Raw genomic sequence first — 17,112 nt, 5'->3', positions numbered from 1 at the left:
GAAGTGAGACATGGTGATACTAACATCTAACCATTTAACTGCAGGCTTGATGCCTAGCAACTGCTTTCACCTCTATTTCACCTGCAGGAGCTTCAGCTACGAAACTGGTTCGTGAGGCGACAGCTCCCAATCGCAGAGCACTCAGTGACTGCACCGAGCACCACGCTCATGCACGCCACTCCTGGACTGCGGCAGCGCCAGCAGACCAGATGGCAATCTCACCCTCTTTCTGAAGAGGGGAAAACAGGGGGTGGGGATTGAATAACTTGCCAAAGATGTCAGTGTGAGGACAAACAATGAGGTGACCGATATTCACCCCTTTTCACCTATAAAAATGGCAATTTCTCATGGCTCCTCTCCCCACAGAGTCAAGATCCTAACCTCTGTAGGTCAGATTCCACAGCCTGAGCTTTAACCCAAGTTCTCTGTCTCTTCCCAATTAGGGCTCTCTCCCAGGCCGTGTGTGTTACTGATTAGTAGGAATGTTATGTTATTGGAAGTAAGGATCATAGGTGCGAAGCCATACTCTCCCAAGCACGGACTACCTGCCCCTAGGCAGTCGTGCCTATCACTGACTGCCCTTTAGAATAAAACTGTGCTGATGACATGCTGATGCTGAGGATGACAACACCCACCCCAGGCCCCTTGCGAGCTCAGCTGGAGTCCATCATATGATCCAGCCTCTTCCCTGCTGACATCTTAGTATGAGACTTTGAGACAGCTCTCCTTTGGGGCTTGGAGGTTCTCAAAAGCACGGTGGCAGTCACCCAGCTCTTCTGGACAGCCAAAGAAGACTTGTTCCCTCCCACTTCTGAATATCGTAGGAGTGGAGTTCAGGAAGAGGGGAAGCAGTGAGGGCTCCACTGGCACAGTGGTTCTCAGGTGGGGGCAATTTTGCCCCTACGGGATGACTGGTACTCTGGAGACATTTATGATGGTCAAGAGTGAAATTGGGATGCTACTCCCATCTAGTAGTTAGAGGGAAGACATATTTCTAAATGCCATGCAACACAAAGGTCAGACCCCCACACAAAGAATTACCCAGCCCCAAATGTCAATAATGCTGAAGTGGAGGACCCTGCACTAGAATAGTATCATCATACATGGTTGGGTATTTCCTGTAGCACCATCGTTTCTGGTCGTGTTGCATGTGAGCCAGGTTTTAGGGTCCTTCAGCCAATTCTATAAAGCTACCCATACCCTTTAATAAACCCCTTTCTTTGTACATTAGTTGAGAGGATTTTATTCATTACAGAATCCCTAGAATCCCTACTAAGAAAGATGGCCATGGGGGAGATGAGACTAGAGGATGAAGAAGGATGTAGCTTGTCCGTACAATCAAGGGCTGGGGGAGCCTGCCAAGTATTGTGCAAATATTACCAAGGGTAGCACAGTGCTATCCAGGTGATGCATGTGTTGTCCATGGGTAACATGGAAATTACTGTAAACAGGTTAATCACCTAAGCAACTCTCTAATCTGGGTGAGTCTACGTCTCCCAACTGCGTTACGACCACTAACGTTACGATGCACATATTTCAGCATGACAGCAGCATTTTTCACCTTGATGTGTTTTCTGCTGGATTGTCTCGGAGCCACATGCAGGTGAGAGTCAGGGCACAGCCAGACAAGTGACAGGAAACACAGAAGCAATGAAACCCTCTGTCTGCCAGGTTTAACCCTCCTAACCACAAAGTCCAAACTTATGCAAAAAAGTTGGCTCAAAAGAGAGCAAAGTGTATCCCAGAAAATGTGAACCAATATTCAGAAGAAGGCAATGAAATCCTGCTCGTGTTCTGAGGCCAAGAACACAGGTGGTTCCAGTTACCAGTTCTATAATTGAGAATGATAACAGTATTAAGCTCATTGTATGAAGATTAAATGAGATGATCATTTAGGTGTTTAGTGTGGCGCCTTGGCACATTGTAAATGTTCAATAAGTGTTAACACCAACATTAATAACAATAATATATCTTGGAAACCACTTTGGCCCTCAGCTCACACAGCGGTAAAGACAAGATAATAAACCAACTTCGCGGGTTTGTGTGTGTAGAACTCTAGGGAGTTCTTGAGTATTTCTTAGGTGCTCTCAGTGAATGTGAGTTCTCTTTCTCCTTTCAAGTGCTCCTTTCTTCTCCCTCCCAGTGCTGACATCCCCAGTTCTCCCTGCATCTCCCACCTCGGAGAGCAGCTCAGGGTGAAGGTCTCGGGCCCATGACACAGGATACCTGCCCCCTACCAGGGCCCTGATTCCCGTTTTACCTCTCGTCCCCTGCCGAGCCCAGCCCAAACCCTCCACCACCTCCTTCCCCTGCCTGACAGGCTGTCTCCCATTCCACTCCGGTCCTCCCATATTGACAAATTTGCAGCCAGCAGATTATATTCACAGTGTGAGGGAATCATTACCACCTGCTAATGTTTTTATAGAATTTCATAAACTTGGTCATTCATGAATCCTTTGCAGTACTTTATTCCAATGAAGAGTTCACAAATCACTCAAATGCTGGCAAAATGCATAATAATGAGTAATATTTCAGGAGGCTTTGCATTAATATGTCAGCTTCCAATACTCCAAGAGCTAAATTATTTTGCCAGGTGCCACTTCAGGTCAGAAGCTTGGAAAGCCCTTTTGGGAGCTGGGGTGGGGAGAGTGGGCAGGAGGCACTGGGTCAGAGTATAGGAGGGTATTTAAGAAGAAACAGATCATCCAGCCAGTCAACCCCCCTTTCCAGCCCCACTAAGTGGAGGTCCTGGGAAAGAGGCCTAGGAATGTGCAGATTAGACACCAGAGTCTAGCTGGAGGTAAAATAGGAAGAAGTGTTTCCTAGTGATTGAAAATGCAGGGTTTTAGAGGTGGAGAGAAACAGATATGGATCCCAGATTGTATACCCACCAGCTGGGAGACCTTGACAAAGTTGTTTAACAGTTATTTGCTTATCTGTAAAATGGTGTTATCACCTTCTTTTTAAGTCTCCTGTGTGAAATGGATTAAATAAGAAAATGTACACAGAAGTGTTCAGCACAGTGTCAGCCATGTAGTGTTTAATAGACAGCAGCTTTAATGATGACACACAGTGGGGCCCAAGGACAAATTTACCCCAGATTATTTCTTACTGTGCAGTTCCCCTGGGCTTGGTTCAGAATGCTTTCTTGTTGGATTTGGGGAATGTTAACACACTAGCATGGACTTGCATGGGAGGAGCATTTCACTTAAAATAAACCACAACATTGGAGCAATTATAATGGCAAGCCATTTGCCCACATGCACTGTGCATTTTAAACTTGCAAGAGGGGAAACTACAATGTGGGAACTGGAGACCTGGGGTGCAGCTCTCTGAAGACATGTTTGCCACCAACCATAATGCCCATTGTGACCACGATGGACCCAACCGTTGTGCTAAGGCAGCAAATTGTTTCTCAACAGGCACTTGACGTGGACCAGAACTGTAACCTTCTTGTGCTCAAAGTGCACTAACAAGTGCACCCAGTACTCCGAAACCAGAAAGAGAAGAACCAAGCATACAGCAACAGCAGACCCTCCTCAGCAAGGACGTGAAGAAAACAGCAAAGACCATGGAAGACTGAAAGGCGGGGGTACAGCATTTGGATGCTCACGAGGCTGGTGAAGCATGGCTGAGAAGCAGGCCACAGTTTGGCCATTGCCACCCGCTGCTCTCGCAAGGCACCGCATTCCCACCAAGCACCAGCGGGCTGCACCAGGCGCGTGTGGCTCCGTGTGAACCAAGCTACGCAATGAGCACAGCACAGCTTCCTGGCATGTCCCCGCACACACTGGTGAGAAATTTCAGTTTATTTCAAAACTAAGCCTAGGCGTTAAAATGAAAGCCACAGGGTGGCAGGGACCCTGGTGCGTCTTGTTTCCCAGCATACTCTCCTAGCACCCCAGGGGGGCTCCTCACCTTGTAGCTACTCAGTCGAATATATGTAGATGGGATCGGTGATCAGTCAATGCATTATGAAACTATTAAAACAACCCTCAAGCTTACTTGAGGGAAGTTCATGCTTGAGATGGGCTGATGGGCTACAACTGAGTGCTTGGAGTTTTCATTTACCTCCCTCAGCCTTTCACAGACAGCATTCACCTGTCACTCCAGAGGTGAGGTTATACAGTGCTTACTATGTTTCTGGCGTTGTGCTCAATGCTTATCATGCATTAACTCATTCAACCGATTAAAACCCTATGAGATCACTGTTATTACTATTCCCATTTTACAGGTGAGAAAGTTGAGGCAGGCACCCTGCCCTAGTTCCCACAACTAGTCCCTGACAGCCATGATTTGAATGCAGCCATTGTGGCTGCATGCAAAATTGTATTTTTCACTGCTATGATACCATATGGCTTCACTTTACAGAAAAACATGAGAAGCTCTAGGCTTGAGATTAGGCTCTATTTTACTAGCTGTTTAATGATGAGTAGTTAATATAAGCTAATAATTTCATCTTTTATAATCCTTAGAGGTGCTAGTACTATCCCTACTTTATGGATGAGAGTCACAAGATCAGAGAGGGTAAGTGGGTTGCCCAAGATCACACAGCTCAGTCAGTAGCAGCACAGTTTTCTGACCTCAGGACCCTTGCTATTAGTCACTATTATCACCTGGATATCAATGAGATAAAAACAAAATCAACTACATTTTCAAAAAATTAGTGTGGATTTCATTCCATCCCAGCCCCTGATGCCTCTGGGAAAACTAGAGGCAGCCTCGTTTTGACAGACACGCCCGCCCTGCAGTGCGGCTCCCAGGCAGTGAGCCTCGGGCTGGGCCAGGCCTTGCTCTCACTCCCCAGCCGCGCCCCGTGTGCAGCAAGATCCCCACACAGCCACATGCGACAGCCTTGCGCTCAGCCCTGTGGAGGACAGAGGAAAGGGATACATCACGATTCAGAAATTCCCTTTAAAGAAGTTTTTAATTGGCATCCTTGGCAACCTCCAAGCCAACGGGTTGACCAGAGACTACTTTCTCATCACTCTCTTTCGACCCTTCAGCGTTAGTGTTCAAATTCTTGTCCCCTCCCTTCTGACTGCCCCAGGGGGCTTTCACGCTCCCTGGAGATCCAGGCCATTGCCATCTAAGAAGAATGTTCACACTGAGGCAGGTCCTGGTTTATGGTGCCCAGAGGTCTCTCCGAATGTGGAAGGGTGCCCAAAAGGGTGGCTTTAATTTTTAAACTAAGTTTGGTTCCCACAAACATCAGGCAGCCATGGAGGCCTCCGAACTCCTGCTCAGCGATTCAAACAGCCCCTGTGGTATGAGCCCAAAAGACATCTTTCAGCTGCTCATTCGCCAGTTCTCATTCCTGACAAGCAAGTTTCCACTTGCTCTCATTCGTGCTTGTCCTGTTTGCAGGCTACGGAACACTCCCAGGGAGATCCTCTTTATTGTTTATCTCACACCCCTTAAATCCACCAGGGAGTTATGGAGACCCAGCTTTGTCCAGGAATCTCTCTCTCTGACACTTGAAAAAGGGGCACCGAATGCTACGATGTTTGGCTCATGTCAGGACAGAAGAAAGAACCTCAAGTCTGCAGAAGATGTCAACCTTCCCATGGTTGAAGGCTGGAAATTGACATTAAAAACTTGTGGAACTTAGCTAAAACATTACAAAATATTCAGGAAAAAACTAGTAAGAACGACTATGATTAATTGCTATGTGCTCCCCTAAACATTGGAAACAATTTTGTTTCATCAGTTACAGTCCTTTGAGGTGACAGTACTATCCTCACTTTGTGGCTGAGAATGAGAAGATCAGAATGGGTAAGAGAAGTGGGCTGTCCAAGATCACACGGCTCCGTGAACAGCAGTGCTGAGACTCAGACAGAAATTGGCTACCCCAGAGCTCTTAGTCTTCATCACTATGATACAAATTTACAAAATTAATCTAATTTGTCTCCTTCGTTCCTTGTGTCTGCCCATTGATGGATACTCCCAGGACAGGCACCGGAAGAAGAGGGCATCTCCCCATGGTCTGCTGCTGGCTTTTCCTGCAGCAGTGGGATGCCGAAAACTGCCAGGACAGCTCTGGTTACTCCCCAGGCCAGTGGGCTGGGACTTTCTGAGGACACCGATATTTAGTTTCTGCAACAACCCGATTTCCCTTGCTGGGTGTACAGCAAGGTTACACTGTTCACCCTCGGGCGATCTCTGACAGACGGAATCCCCTGCAGATGCCGGCGGCACTTGCCCTTTGGCAACGCTTCTGAGAGGGACATCGGGGAGGCATCCCCATCCTCCCAGGGCTCGGGACACTCGAGCACATTGCTTAGCATGAGGTCTGCTGGACGATGGGGATAGCACACACTTCATCATGCCGCTATGTTAGTCTAGTGCTTTATGCCTCCCAGGCCTCACACGAACTTTTCTCCTCACTGAAACTCACCAACCCATCTGAGTAAGAAATGCAAATAAACAAAGTGTTATTTGTATTTCATGGCTGGGATCCTGAAGACCAGCGCCTTTCCGAGGTCAACAGCTCATGGTGACAGAGCAGGCTAGCTGGACATAGGGCATCTGTTCCCCAGCCAGAACCCTCAACTTTCCAATGTGATGTCTCTGCAACCCCTGTCTGCAGAGAAGAAGAAACATGAACCTTTTGTTGAAGGGGGATTAGGTTGCTCTTATGTGGTGTTTTGACCAAGAAAACCACAGATGCCAGATCTGGTGCTGGTAACTGGCCACCACCTCCTAACCCCAATGCAGGGAGATGCTCATATGATGAGCAATGGGGACCGCAGGCAAGTGTTGGCTGGGCCTCATTCCCACTGTGCCTGCTTCCAGCTTGGCGTGCTGCATCCCATGGAGGGCTGTTCCTGGAAATTGCTGGGAACTCCATCTATTGCTCAAAGAATGAGCTTACTACTCTCAGAGGTTCGTGTCCATTATAGGCTATGAACACAAAATTGTTCTGGGGATGTGGTAGAAAAGGGGTGGGACTGACCTCCAGCCCATATGAGATTTATTGTTCATTTCAATATTGGTCTCTGTATCCTCAATGGACATAACTCCTGAAACTATTCTTCCACAAATAGCTTTTTATTCTCCATATAAAAGTGACTTAAGTATGTTGCAGGAAAAAGAAAACCAAGTCAAAAAATTAATTAACACCCACACATAACCATTAATTAATACGTTGATTTTTCCTGCACCGTTTCTGTGCAAACACACCCCCATCATGCTGCGTGCAAAGACTCGATCTGTCATGGTGCCGTGTGTAGTCACAAGCATGTGTCTGTTTCCATTCCGTGTCTTGAATCTCTCCCTTATAAGGAGAACCTCTTCAAAAATGTTTTCAGTGTTAAACACAACTCCCATCTGATTCCATTTAAGGATCACATCCTGCTGTAAGATCATTGTATAAAAGTCTAACTAAACTTCTTCCTATTTCCTTAGGACAGATTTTAAAAAGTAAAATGACCAGGGCCAAGGGTTTATACCTCTTGCTAGTCCCGATGGCTAAGCTGGTTTCTAGAAAGCCAAAGCTGCCCTAAGTGTTCTGACCTCCTTGAGGTCCCCCCAGGGCCCCTCATTTTGCTTTCCAGTGCCCCCAGCCTGGGGGCTCCACTGAAGAGACAGGCCTCCCCATCGTCAGGTTCAACACCCCTCAGATCCCACAGAGATACACTTGGAGTCACACCACCCTGGGTGTGATGACGCACAGAAACAACAAGCTCCGCGGGAAGAAACTGTCTTTGACAGCCGCGGCTCTTCATGCAGGATGGTCATTTGAGGGGTACTCACTTGGTAAGAAGCAATAGTTTCTCTGTCCAAGGTCCGTGTCACAGAGACGCTGCCCGTGTTCTCATTGATTCTGAAAATTCCTTTAGGCTCTTGATCCACTCCCTTTCCAGTGAGCCGGAACTTGGACCCTTCCGGTCTGTCACTATCGACTACCTGGTCAGGGGAATGGAGTGACATTTAGACTCTGGCACACAGAGAGGGTGCATTACAAACATACCTCAGCCAGCCACCCACTCAACACAGGTGTTAACACAAAGGTGCTTAACAATCTCTAGTAAAGTAGTATCACCCAAAATAGCATCATTGCTTAACACCTTTCATCTCAATATGCAAATCTTTGCAGTTTACAGCTGTGGAGGCTCACCGGCACTGGGGTGACATGCAGAGACGAATCTAGGAGGGAAATAACTCCAGCAAAGTTCGAGGTTAGACATTTATATTATTTTTAACTCCCAAGAAACATATTTTTTTTCTGCAAGCAAGACCAAATAGACAATGAAAACAACAATAGAACTTTTGTTTGGTAATCTTACACTGGGCAGGCAGTGACTAAGGTGCTAGGTGTTTACATATATCTTCACCCACTCCATTGGTTCTACAAGGTGCTAGCCACAGGGCTGAACAAGCATTTTTACACACATTTTTTATTTAAAAGAAAAGAGACCTCAAAACGATGCTGGGTCAGGGGACATTGTTATTTGCACTTAATGGATGAAACCACTGAGACGGAGATTAAGTAAACTGGCCACAGCAACAGCCATTAGAAAGACAAAGATGGGATTTCAGAATCCATCTTCAGTTTCTCTAGAGACATTGCTTTGCCGCACTCAGTTGTGAATTTACTTTAAGATAATTCCCTATAGGTTGTTAGCCTTGCTTTGACACTTGGAGAATAAAATCAGAAGATAAAGATGGAAGAAGGTATGTCCAGGCAGAGAAAAGAGGACAGGGAGAGGCAGTGGGTAGGAGACAGGGGGACTAGAAAGTTTCAGAGACTATGTCACTAGTGTGGTTTGAGTCTCAGAGGTGAGGTTGAGAGGGAATTAGGAACCAACTTATATTTTGTTTTCTTTATGGCATTTGAAGGTGTCCAACGAAAGAGAGATTATTACTTGCAAAAGTTGGTTTTAGAGTTTGCCCAAGTATTCACCTATATTTCGTGTCACTCTATCATCAGTATCTGCAAGCATTAATTTGATTATAACAACAATTTAAGTCAGGAACGCAATAGACCTTCAAAACATACAGATAAAAGTAAGCTGATGTTGATTCAGGTGCAAACTGTTTACAAATGAACAGGCACCTCTTGGAACTTAGGCAGCTGTGCCTGGGGGGTTTGGGTGACCAGAACAGGAAATGCGCCTTCTACAGAAATCAGCCTCCCTCCGTCCCAGCCAGTTCTGTGGCCACCAAGCCTGCAATTCCAATGGCTGCCACCAGGTGGCGGTGGTGCCTAAGGCAGCTTGACCCTCAAGGTGAGGTTCCTCTGCCATGATAGTTAAGAGCAAGGCATAGCTCTACACAGCGATATGGTGTTTTCCTGATTTAAAATATTCCTCACTAAAATACACTGAGAATTTTAATTAAACACCAATTACCTCTGTTTTCATTTTAAGATAATGGAAAATACCCAAAACAAGACTAAAAGTAAAGTCACTGCTTGACTTGTTTTAATCCAACTGACATTCTCTCCCAAGCCACTCCCCTGGTTGGAAGCTCCATGAGGTCAATGGCTCAGCATATTGGGCTCACCACTGGACCCTGGTGCCTGGCACATAGCAGGAACCAAGGCCAACATTCTGTTTAACGAAGAGCACCCCTGTTCAGGCAAACATTTGTCCCAGCCCTAGCTTGGCCAGTGATCAACCGGGTGACCTTGGACAGGGTACTTTGCCTCTTTGGCTCCTGACTTCCTCATCTGTATGATGAAGATAACGCCACTTCTTCCCCAGGGTTGTTAGTGGGGATTTAATGAGATGGTGTATGCAAACCATCCTTCCAGGCACATAAAAGAGGCTCCGTAAATAGTAGCTAATGATTGCAATACTAATCATAACATAACAATCCTAATGAAATTATGCCGTTGTTGGTAATGGGTAAGATGCACCTCTAGGCATAAAAATCATCTTAGCCATAATATTTTATGAAAATCTCTAAGGGAACACATCTCTTCACAATCCTCTCTGGTTTGAGAAATAAGGGTTCTGGAAGCAGACCTCCTGTGGGAAGGGGCAGCTGAGAAAACATCTCTTTTCTTTGTCGCCTCCATGTTTACTGTCCCCTCCCCTTTGGCCCAAGTGTGGATTAGAACCTTTTCTTCTTGCTCCCCTAGGCATGCCCGGCAGCTAGGTCCTTTCCAGAAGGGCATCTTATCCTGGAGGACAGTCTAAAGGGAAGTAAAACTGGGACACCTACAGGAGCCTTGGAGCTGCTGTGCTTCCCAGGAGTGGACGTCCGGCCCCATTTCTCTACCAAACAGGGTCCCTTGGTGAGGACGGGCCAGGAGGAGCCTTCTGTGCTCTGTTCTTTCCTGACCCTTCCCTGCTCAGAAACAGCGGGGAGGATAGCATCCCAGACCTTCCGGTAGAAACACAGGGGTAGAAGTCCTCAAAGCTCTCTTGGGGCAAACATTGCCACCCTCCCATTTCTCCACCTGCCACTCAGAGCAGAAAGCTGAATTCTAGACTCAGAGATTTCCTTGGGACAACTTTCCTCCTGCTGTTAAGGTCAGGTTCAGACTACTTTCTTGCTCGCTCTCAGAGAGCTTGACCCAGTTGGCCTCCCAGAAGAGGGGTCTTGCAGAGAGGACTCTGTTAAATGAACACAGGCTGTTGGATTTAAGTGATTTATTCCCGGGGAAAGGAGCAAGTCCCACTGCAAGCACCTCTGCTGGGCACAACTCATCTCTCTTTCTCAGTAATTTCATTTTTAAAGCCTGGACTTTGAACGTATCTGTCAAAGCTGCCTCCTGGTCCTCAGAGCTGTGTCCATTTTGAGGTAATGCCACAGAGGCACACTGGTTACAGTGCCCCCCAACTGATGGGCCTTATGTGTCCCCCAGCACATAAGGGAAGTTGGGGGCCTCATTGTCCCTGGGACACTGGTCTCAAGATGTGTTTCCCTGGACCAGCATGGACATCACCTGGGAACCCGATAGAAATGCAGATTCTTAGGCCCCACCCAGACTCCTAAATCAGAAGCCCAGGGGTGGGGACCTGGACGATTTTGATGCATACCCAAGTTTGAGGGCCACTGATTTAAACAGGTTTTATCCCCATCTATACTCATTATAACTGGCAGTGATTTCCACAGCTACCATTTGGATCTTTCTGCTAAAAAAAGGCTGGGTTTATTTGCTACCTTCTTTCTAAACCTAATATTTTAAACATATAACAGTATCAGGAATTCTCCGAAAAACTTCTTTTCTAGAACACCAGTAAAGCGGAGCTGGTATTTTTCCAAGTCCAACATCTCTACATGTGCCAAAGGCATCCCAGGACCTTGGAGAGGAAAGCATGGGAAAGGGGACACGCCTCAGGGAAAACACAGGCATTTGGGCCCCATTTAGATTCTGGACTCATCCACCATCTCTCCAGCTTCTTGGTTTCTAGGGACCCCAGTCCACTCCAGCCTCACCAAGCTGGGAGGTGGGAGGTATGCAATGGCCACAGACCCAGAGAGGAGCCCAGCCACACGTCAAAGCTATTCCACATAAGTGGCTTTCTACACGACGCTTATTATACCCTGTTAAACTCCTGAAAAGTGTCCAGGTGCTGCTTCACAGCTATGTGCCCAGCCCCAGGGCTGGGGCCCTTTGTTGTTGCTGTTAATGTGACAGAATGTAAGAAATCCAGTGCACCCCTTTCGGCCAGAACAAATCCTGCGCCAGTCCCAGTCCATTCCTGCAGCAGCTGTTAACACCCATTATCCCACATAGCAGGGCTTCACAATTAGCTGGTCTTTCCTATTATTCTTTGTAATTCAACACTTCTTTTCACAGTGGGATTTTTTTCTTATCCTCTGAGTTGGAATGGAAAACAAAAAGCTAATAATGAGAAAAAACTTGGACTGTGGGCATGTAAATAGCACACAGAAGTCTTGCTGCATATCTGGGTAAAGTGACTTCCCAGATAGCCTTGGGAGTGGCCAGCGGACTACCTGCACCCCTGGCACAGCACAGCTGGGACCAGAGTCCTTTGCGCCCAGGGAGGGTGGGAAGTACTGGGGCCTGCAGCAGGCAGTGGATGTTTGATTTGAGTTTCAAAGGATGTTCTCACTGCGTAATTCTTACAGAATGTGCCCTGTTATGGACAAAGTCAAGGCCCCTTTCAGTCCAGTCCCCTCATGCAGTCCTATCCCCACCTCTATTCTCAGCTGCAAGTAACCACTGATACCAGGTTACATGTGCTGTTAACGTATTCTATGAATTGACACATATGTATATGTACTCACAGAATACAGAGCAACTTTGCATGCTCTTAAATAAACAGGATCATTCTGTGTAAGTTATTCTACATTTTTTTCTATTCAATGTGTTTGGAATACATATATACACATGTACACATCTCCCAACTTTTGGGGAAATAATTTTACATTTATAGAAACATTGCCAAAGTAGTAGAGTTCCCATGCACTTTTAATCCAGTTTCCCCTCTTGTGTAACCACAGAACTTTGGTCCCAACTGAAAAATCAACGTGGGTGCGTGACTATTAACTGCCCTCCAGATTTCTCGTATTCCAATGTTACCAGTTTTTTCTACTTCCAGCCTTTTTCCAGTTCAAAATCCAATCTGGAACCTCATGTTGCCTTTAGTCAGTGTGGTTTTTAATCGCCTGTTTTGGTGGCTCCGTGTGGGTTCAGACTTTTCCTACTTGTACTGACGTTAGTCGTTTTCCCTACGGAAAATGCATTTGATGTCTCGAAATGCCACAGTCACCAAGTTTTATGTATCATAGCCCTGCCCCCTGCTGATCTCCAGTGTCTGCACCTTAACTCACACTTTGCACAAGAGATTTTTGACTGTTTCATTCTCAGCGCCTGGAATGATGCATTTAACCCAGTAAGCTTTCAATAAATATTTCCTTACCAAATAAGTGGACGAATGTTTGAGTAGTCTCCTAACTGGCCTCCATGCTTCTGATTTCTCCTTTCCCCCTCCTGTCCTAATTCTGATTAACCTGAAATGCAAGTTCAAATCTGACTGAGAAGTCCCCAGATTGAATGTTTCAAGGGTTCCCAGGGTAATATCCCAGGGGCTCTCTCTGATAGGTCTCCACCTGCTTCTTCACCTCCAACTTTTTGCCGCAGCCAAACATAGGCCTTCTGAACTTTGTCCGCTTTCCATGGACCTGGGTCTCTGGACTTCCCTTCCCCATCCCGTTCTGCTGGAGACCTCTCCTGTCTTCCTGGACTCGGCACCAGAGGTGACACCCTCACTGGGGCATCCCCTGACCTCTTCTGTCCCATTCTGTGGAGACCAAACCTCATTCTCTGGACTTAACCCTGTTCACCAGCGAGGTCTATTAATGCAGGGGTCCCCAACCTCTGGGCGGGGCCAGGCCTGTTAGGAACCAGGCTGCACAGCAGGAGGTGGGCTTGAATGCACTGTGCTTGAATCATCCCCAAACGCTCTCTACCCCACACCCTGGACCAGAGAAACATTGTCTTCCACGAAACTGTCCCTGGTGCCAAAAAGGTTGGGGACCGCTGTATTAAAGCACAGAGAACAGATGGCCTCTTTCTTGGTAGCGGTAATTGTCCCTTGGGCTATTTATTTCTTATTCCCTTTAACATTTCCTGAGTTTGAAATATAGAAGACACTTGATTAAAGCTTTTAGTGAAGAAGTTCAACTTTATTTGCATATTTTTATGTGGTCATAAAATCCTCATAAACTCACAAATTAAAATAAAAAACAAGGTCTATTATACAACCTTTTTTGTTAAAAAAAAAAAGTGCAGTCAGTTTACCTCTGCAACATCAGTACCTTTTCTTTTCTCCTTTTACAAATCCCCGGAGTTGACTTCCCTGGCAGGGATACCGCCTAGGAGTCAGGAAGGGGCTCCCTGCCCTTTTCAGTCGTAACCGCCCCCTGACCCCCCCAAGACCCTCTCAGTAAACACTGCTTGGTATGCAAAGCCGCCCCAACACAAATGCCCCAGTACTTCTTCCCTATCACATCTGACTACACTGATGGCTCTAATTCTCCCCTGTTTAGAAAATCAAGAAAGCCTTCAGAGGATAGAAGACTGTATCATAGCAGGCTATTGATACATATGATCAAAAGAATGAAAAACTACCCTGGCTGGTGTAGCTCAGTGGATTGAGCGTGGGCTGCAAACCAAAGTGTTGCAGGTTCGATTCCCAGTCAGGGTACATGCCTGGGTTGCAGGCCATGACCCCCAGCAACCGCACATCGATGTTCCTCTCTCTCTCTCTCTCTTTCTCCCTCCTTTCCCTCTCTAAAAAGAAATAAATAAAATCTTTGAAGGAAAAAAAAAGGAATGAAAAACTGGAAAATGATGAGACCTCTCCCCCAAATTACCAAAGGGAACAGGTCACATGTGAACTGTGTAGGTCTTTGGGGGATGGAGCAGGGATGATATTTTTTTCCTTCACCTTTACAATATTTGTGGTTTCACAAAATGACACTATACTCCTTATTTATACAGCAAAAAATAACTTTTTTGAAAGTGTGAGAATAAATATTGAAATTAATATACATGATAATTTAGAAGATGTTTTTTATTCTGTTAAACAGGGAAAAATACCCACTTATTGCCATCACCTATAGTCATTAGAAGGCATTTGCTTTATCATTAGGTTGGTTCTCTAAGGTTATCTATAAGCACTAATTAATTCTTAGCTGCGATTTAGTACTTGGCATGCCTTTGAACTTGAACATATTTAGCCACTCAGCAGTTCAGGCAGCTATTACATCCACACCCTATTCTAACCTTCATGTTGGTCAAACTACTTTCAACCACTTGGTCATAAATGAACAAGGGGAACTAAGGAAAATTCAGTGCCAAGAGTCCCAGTACCCCGGTGCAGAAACACTGAACCAAGGCTTTGGCAATCCAGTGAGGGAGGACGGCAGCTAGACACCCAGTAGACCAGTGGTTCGCATACAAGCTAGGACTGGCTGCGTTCACCACCCAGTTCCAGTGGTTGCCATTGTCCCATGGGGGTTACTAAGATTCAGAGCAGGATGGTGCACTTGGGAAGGAACAGCAAACCCCAGTGATGCCAGATGAGGGCATAACTAAACCCACTCTCTTTATCCTGCATCTATTAGTGTTTTCATTGCACCAGCTTTGCCTTTTTTCTTTTGTAACAAAGACATTTAAGATTATTCCCAAGTACAGCTTAAACTGAGTTCCACAGGATTCAGTGTTAACTGTTGGGTTGATGATTTTTGTGTTATTTTCTGATAGTTTATAATTTTTTGGTCACTTTCTCTAGGCTGTAGGATTTTTATTTATGAGAATACTTCTTAAATCCCAAATATTGACAATGTTTTAACTGTTTATTTCCCATTTATCATATAATAATGTGGCTTATGAAATTTCTACTGTTGAGTTTTTAAAAAGATTTGTTAGTGGCCAAGTACAATATCATTTTTACTAAATGATCCATGGATACATCAAAGAATGGATATTTTGCAGCATTATTCACAGTGGCAAAAGCAACCCAAATGTCCAGTGATGGATGAATGGACACACAAAATGGGGTACATCCACACAATGGAGTATTACTCAGCCTTAAACATGAGTGTATTATGTTAAGTGAAGTATGACAGTCACAAAAGGACAAATACCGTATGGCTGCACATATTTCAATGTGTAATTGGCACAATGCTGTTCTTACGGCAGGAGCTCAGGTTATGTTTGTTAATGAACATACCGAAATGCTGCCACCATTTACTGTCTCTCTCCCATGACTTTCTTTGCAATGCCTCCTTTATGAACCCAATGTCCTCTAACATTTGGTCTTCCTCCACTTTTTTTTCTTCCATTCAAAATATTTATCAACCATTTGTGAATTCTAGAGTACTCACAGTGCTCAACAGCTTACAGTTCAATACGCTGTATGAAATTTACATTATGCATCATAACAGACATACTGAATGATACGACAGCAGATCAGAGAAAGAAGAAGCCATCTTTGGGTCATTCAGACATTGTGCTTTACTTGTCTGGGCCCATTCTTTACCCATCAGAATCACCCTTTTTCATCCCTTATTGTCTAAGCAAATGACAGGGGATCTTAGTACGTTACTTCCTTAGTGGTTTCTTAATGCACGCTGTGAGTTTAACTCTCCTGCTAACTGGGTATCTTGACTTTGCTTCTTGTTTTCGCCAAAAATGAAGATAGTCCCTGAAATGCCTAGTGAAAACTCTAGATCTTCTATACCTCTGTCTCTTCAATTTATGAATCAGACTTATGGTAGCAGGGAGTAGTCACTGAAGCTTTCCTAATTATTTTGTCTCCTCTCCATTTGGGCACATAGTAGAACTATACTTCCCTGACCTTTTGAAGTTAGTTGTGGCATTAGGATTTGCTTTAACCAAATGAAATGTAGAAGTGACATGTGTCATCACGGCTAATCCTGATCAAAAGCTTTAAGAGTTATAGTGTGCTTAGCCAGGTTCTTTTTGCTTTCTTCATGGTGACCAGCTATGTTTATGTTTCAAATAGTGGTGACTTCATCAACCTAGATCCCAAGGAAAAAACAGTCCTGAGGAACGGAGCCCCCAACTAACCCTCAGTGGACATGGAGCTTAAAATAATCCTTTGTTGCTTTGAACAACTGAAATTAGGAGATGCTCATCACCACAGCAGAGCCTAGCCTATCCTGACTAATGCAAAGAGTACTTAGGAGAAGAAGGCTTGCAGCTCAGAACTCATGAACAGTGTGGACTTACTGAAAGTCACGTGGCCTCTCTGAGCTTCATTTCCTTCCTCTGCAAAATAGGAGAAATAAGACTTGTCCCAAAAAGATTACAGTGGGTAAATGATCTGAGAAATAGTAAATGCTGAAGTACATAAGCATGCTCAATAATGTAAGGCAATTGTTCTTATTATGATTATTAAATGGTGATGATGCTAATGATAATGGCAGTGGTGATGACAAAGCTACCATTTATTCAGCACTAACTCTGTATCACACACTCTTCTCAGCAGTTTACATACATTAGTTCATTTAATCCTCACAGCAACTCTATGGGGGTAGGTACTGATATTAATATGCACTTTACAGAGGAAGAAACTGAGCCCCACAAACTTTGCTAAAGTCAGCTAGATAATGACTTTGGATTTGAACCCAGGTATCCAGAGCCCATGGCCTTTCCCCCTA

At 45.2% G+C, this 17,112-nt stretch overlaps 1 protein-coding gene across 1 annotated transcript in view; it reads right to left on the bottom strand.

Moving 5' to 3' along the window:
- The window catches only part of CDH13 (cadherin 13), a 1,016,810-nt gene that overhangs the window by 473,633 nt on the left and 526,065 nt on the right, over positions 1-17,112 (bottom strand). The window contains exon 5 of the mRNA XM_028501894.2: positions 7,756-7,908. Within this exon, the coding sequence (XP_028357695.1) occupies positions 7,756-7,908 (153 nt within the window). The remainder of the gene's footprint in view (positions 1-7,755; positions 7,909-17,112) is intronic.

Source organism: Phyllostomus discolor, chromosome 12, assembly GCF_004126475.2.
Source record: "Phyllostomus discolor isolate MPI-MPIP mPhyDis1 chromosome 12, mPhyDis1.pri.v3, whole genome shotgun sequence".
Taxonomy (NCBI): Eukaryota; Metazoa; Chordata; class Mammalia; order Chiroptera; family Phyllostomidae; genus Phyllostomus; species Phyllostomus discolor.
The sequence above is the reverse complement of the archived record's forward strand: the minus strand, read 5'-3'. Positions and strand labels throughout refer to the sequence as shown.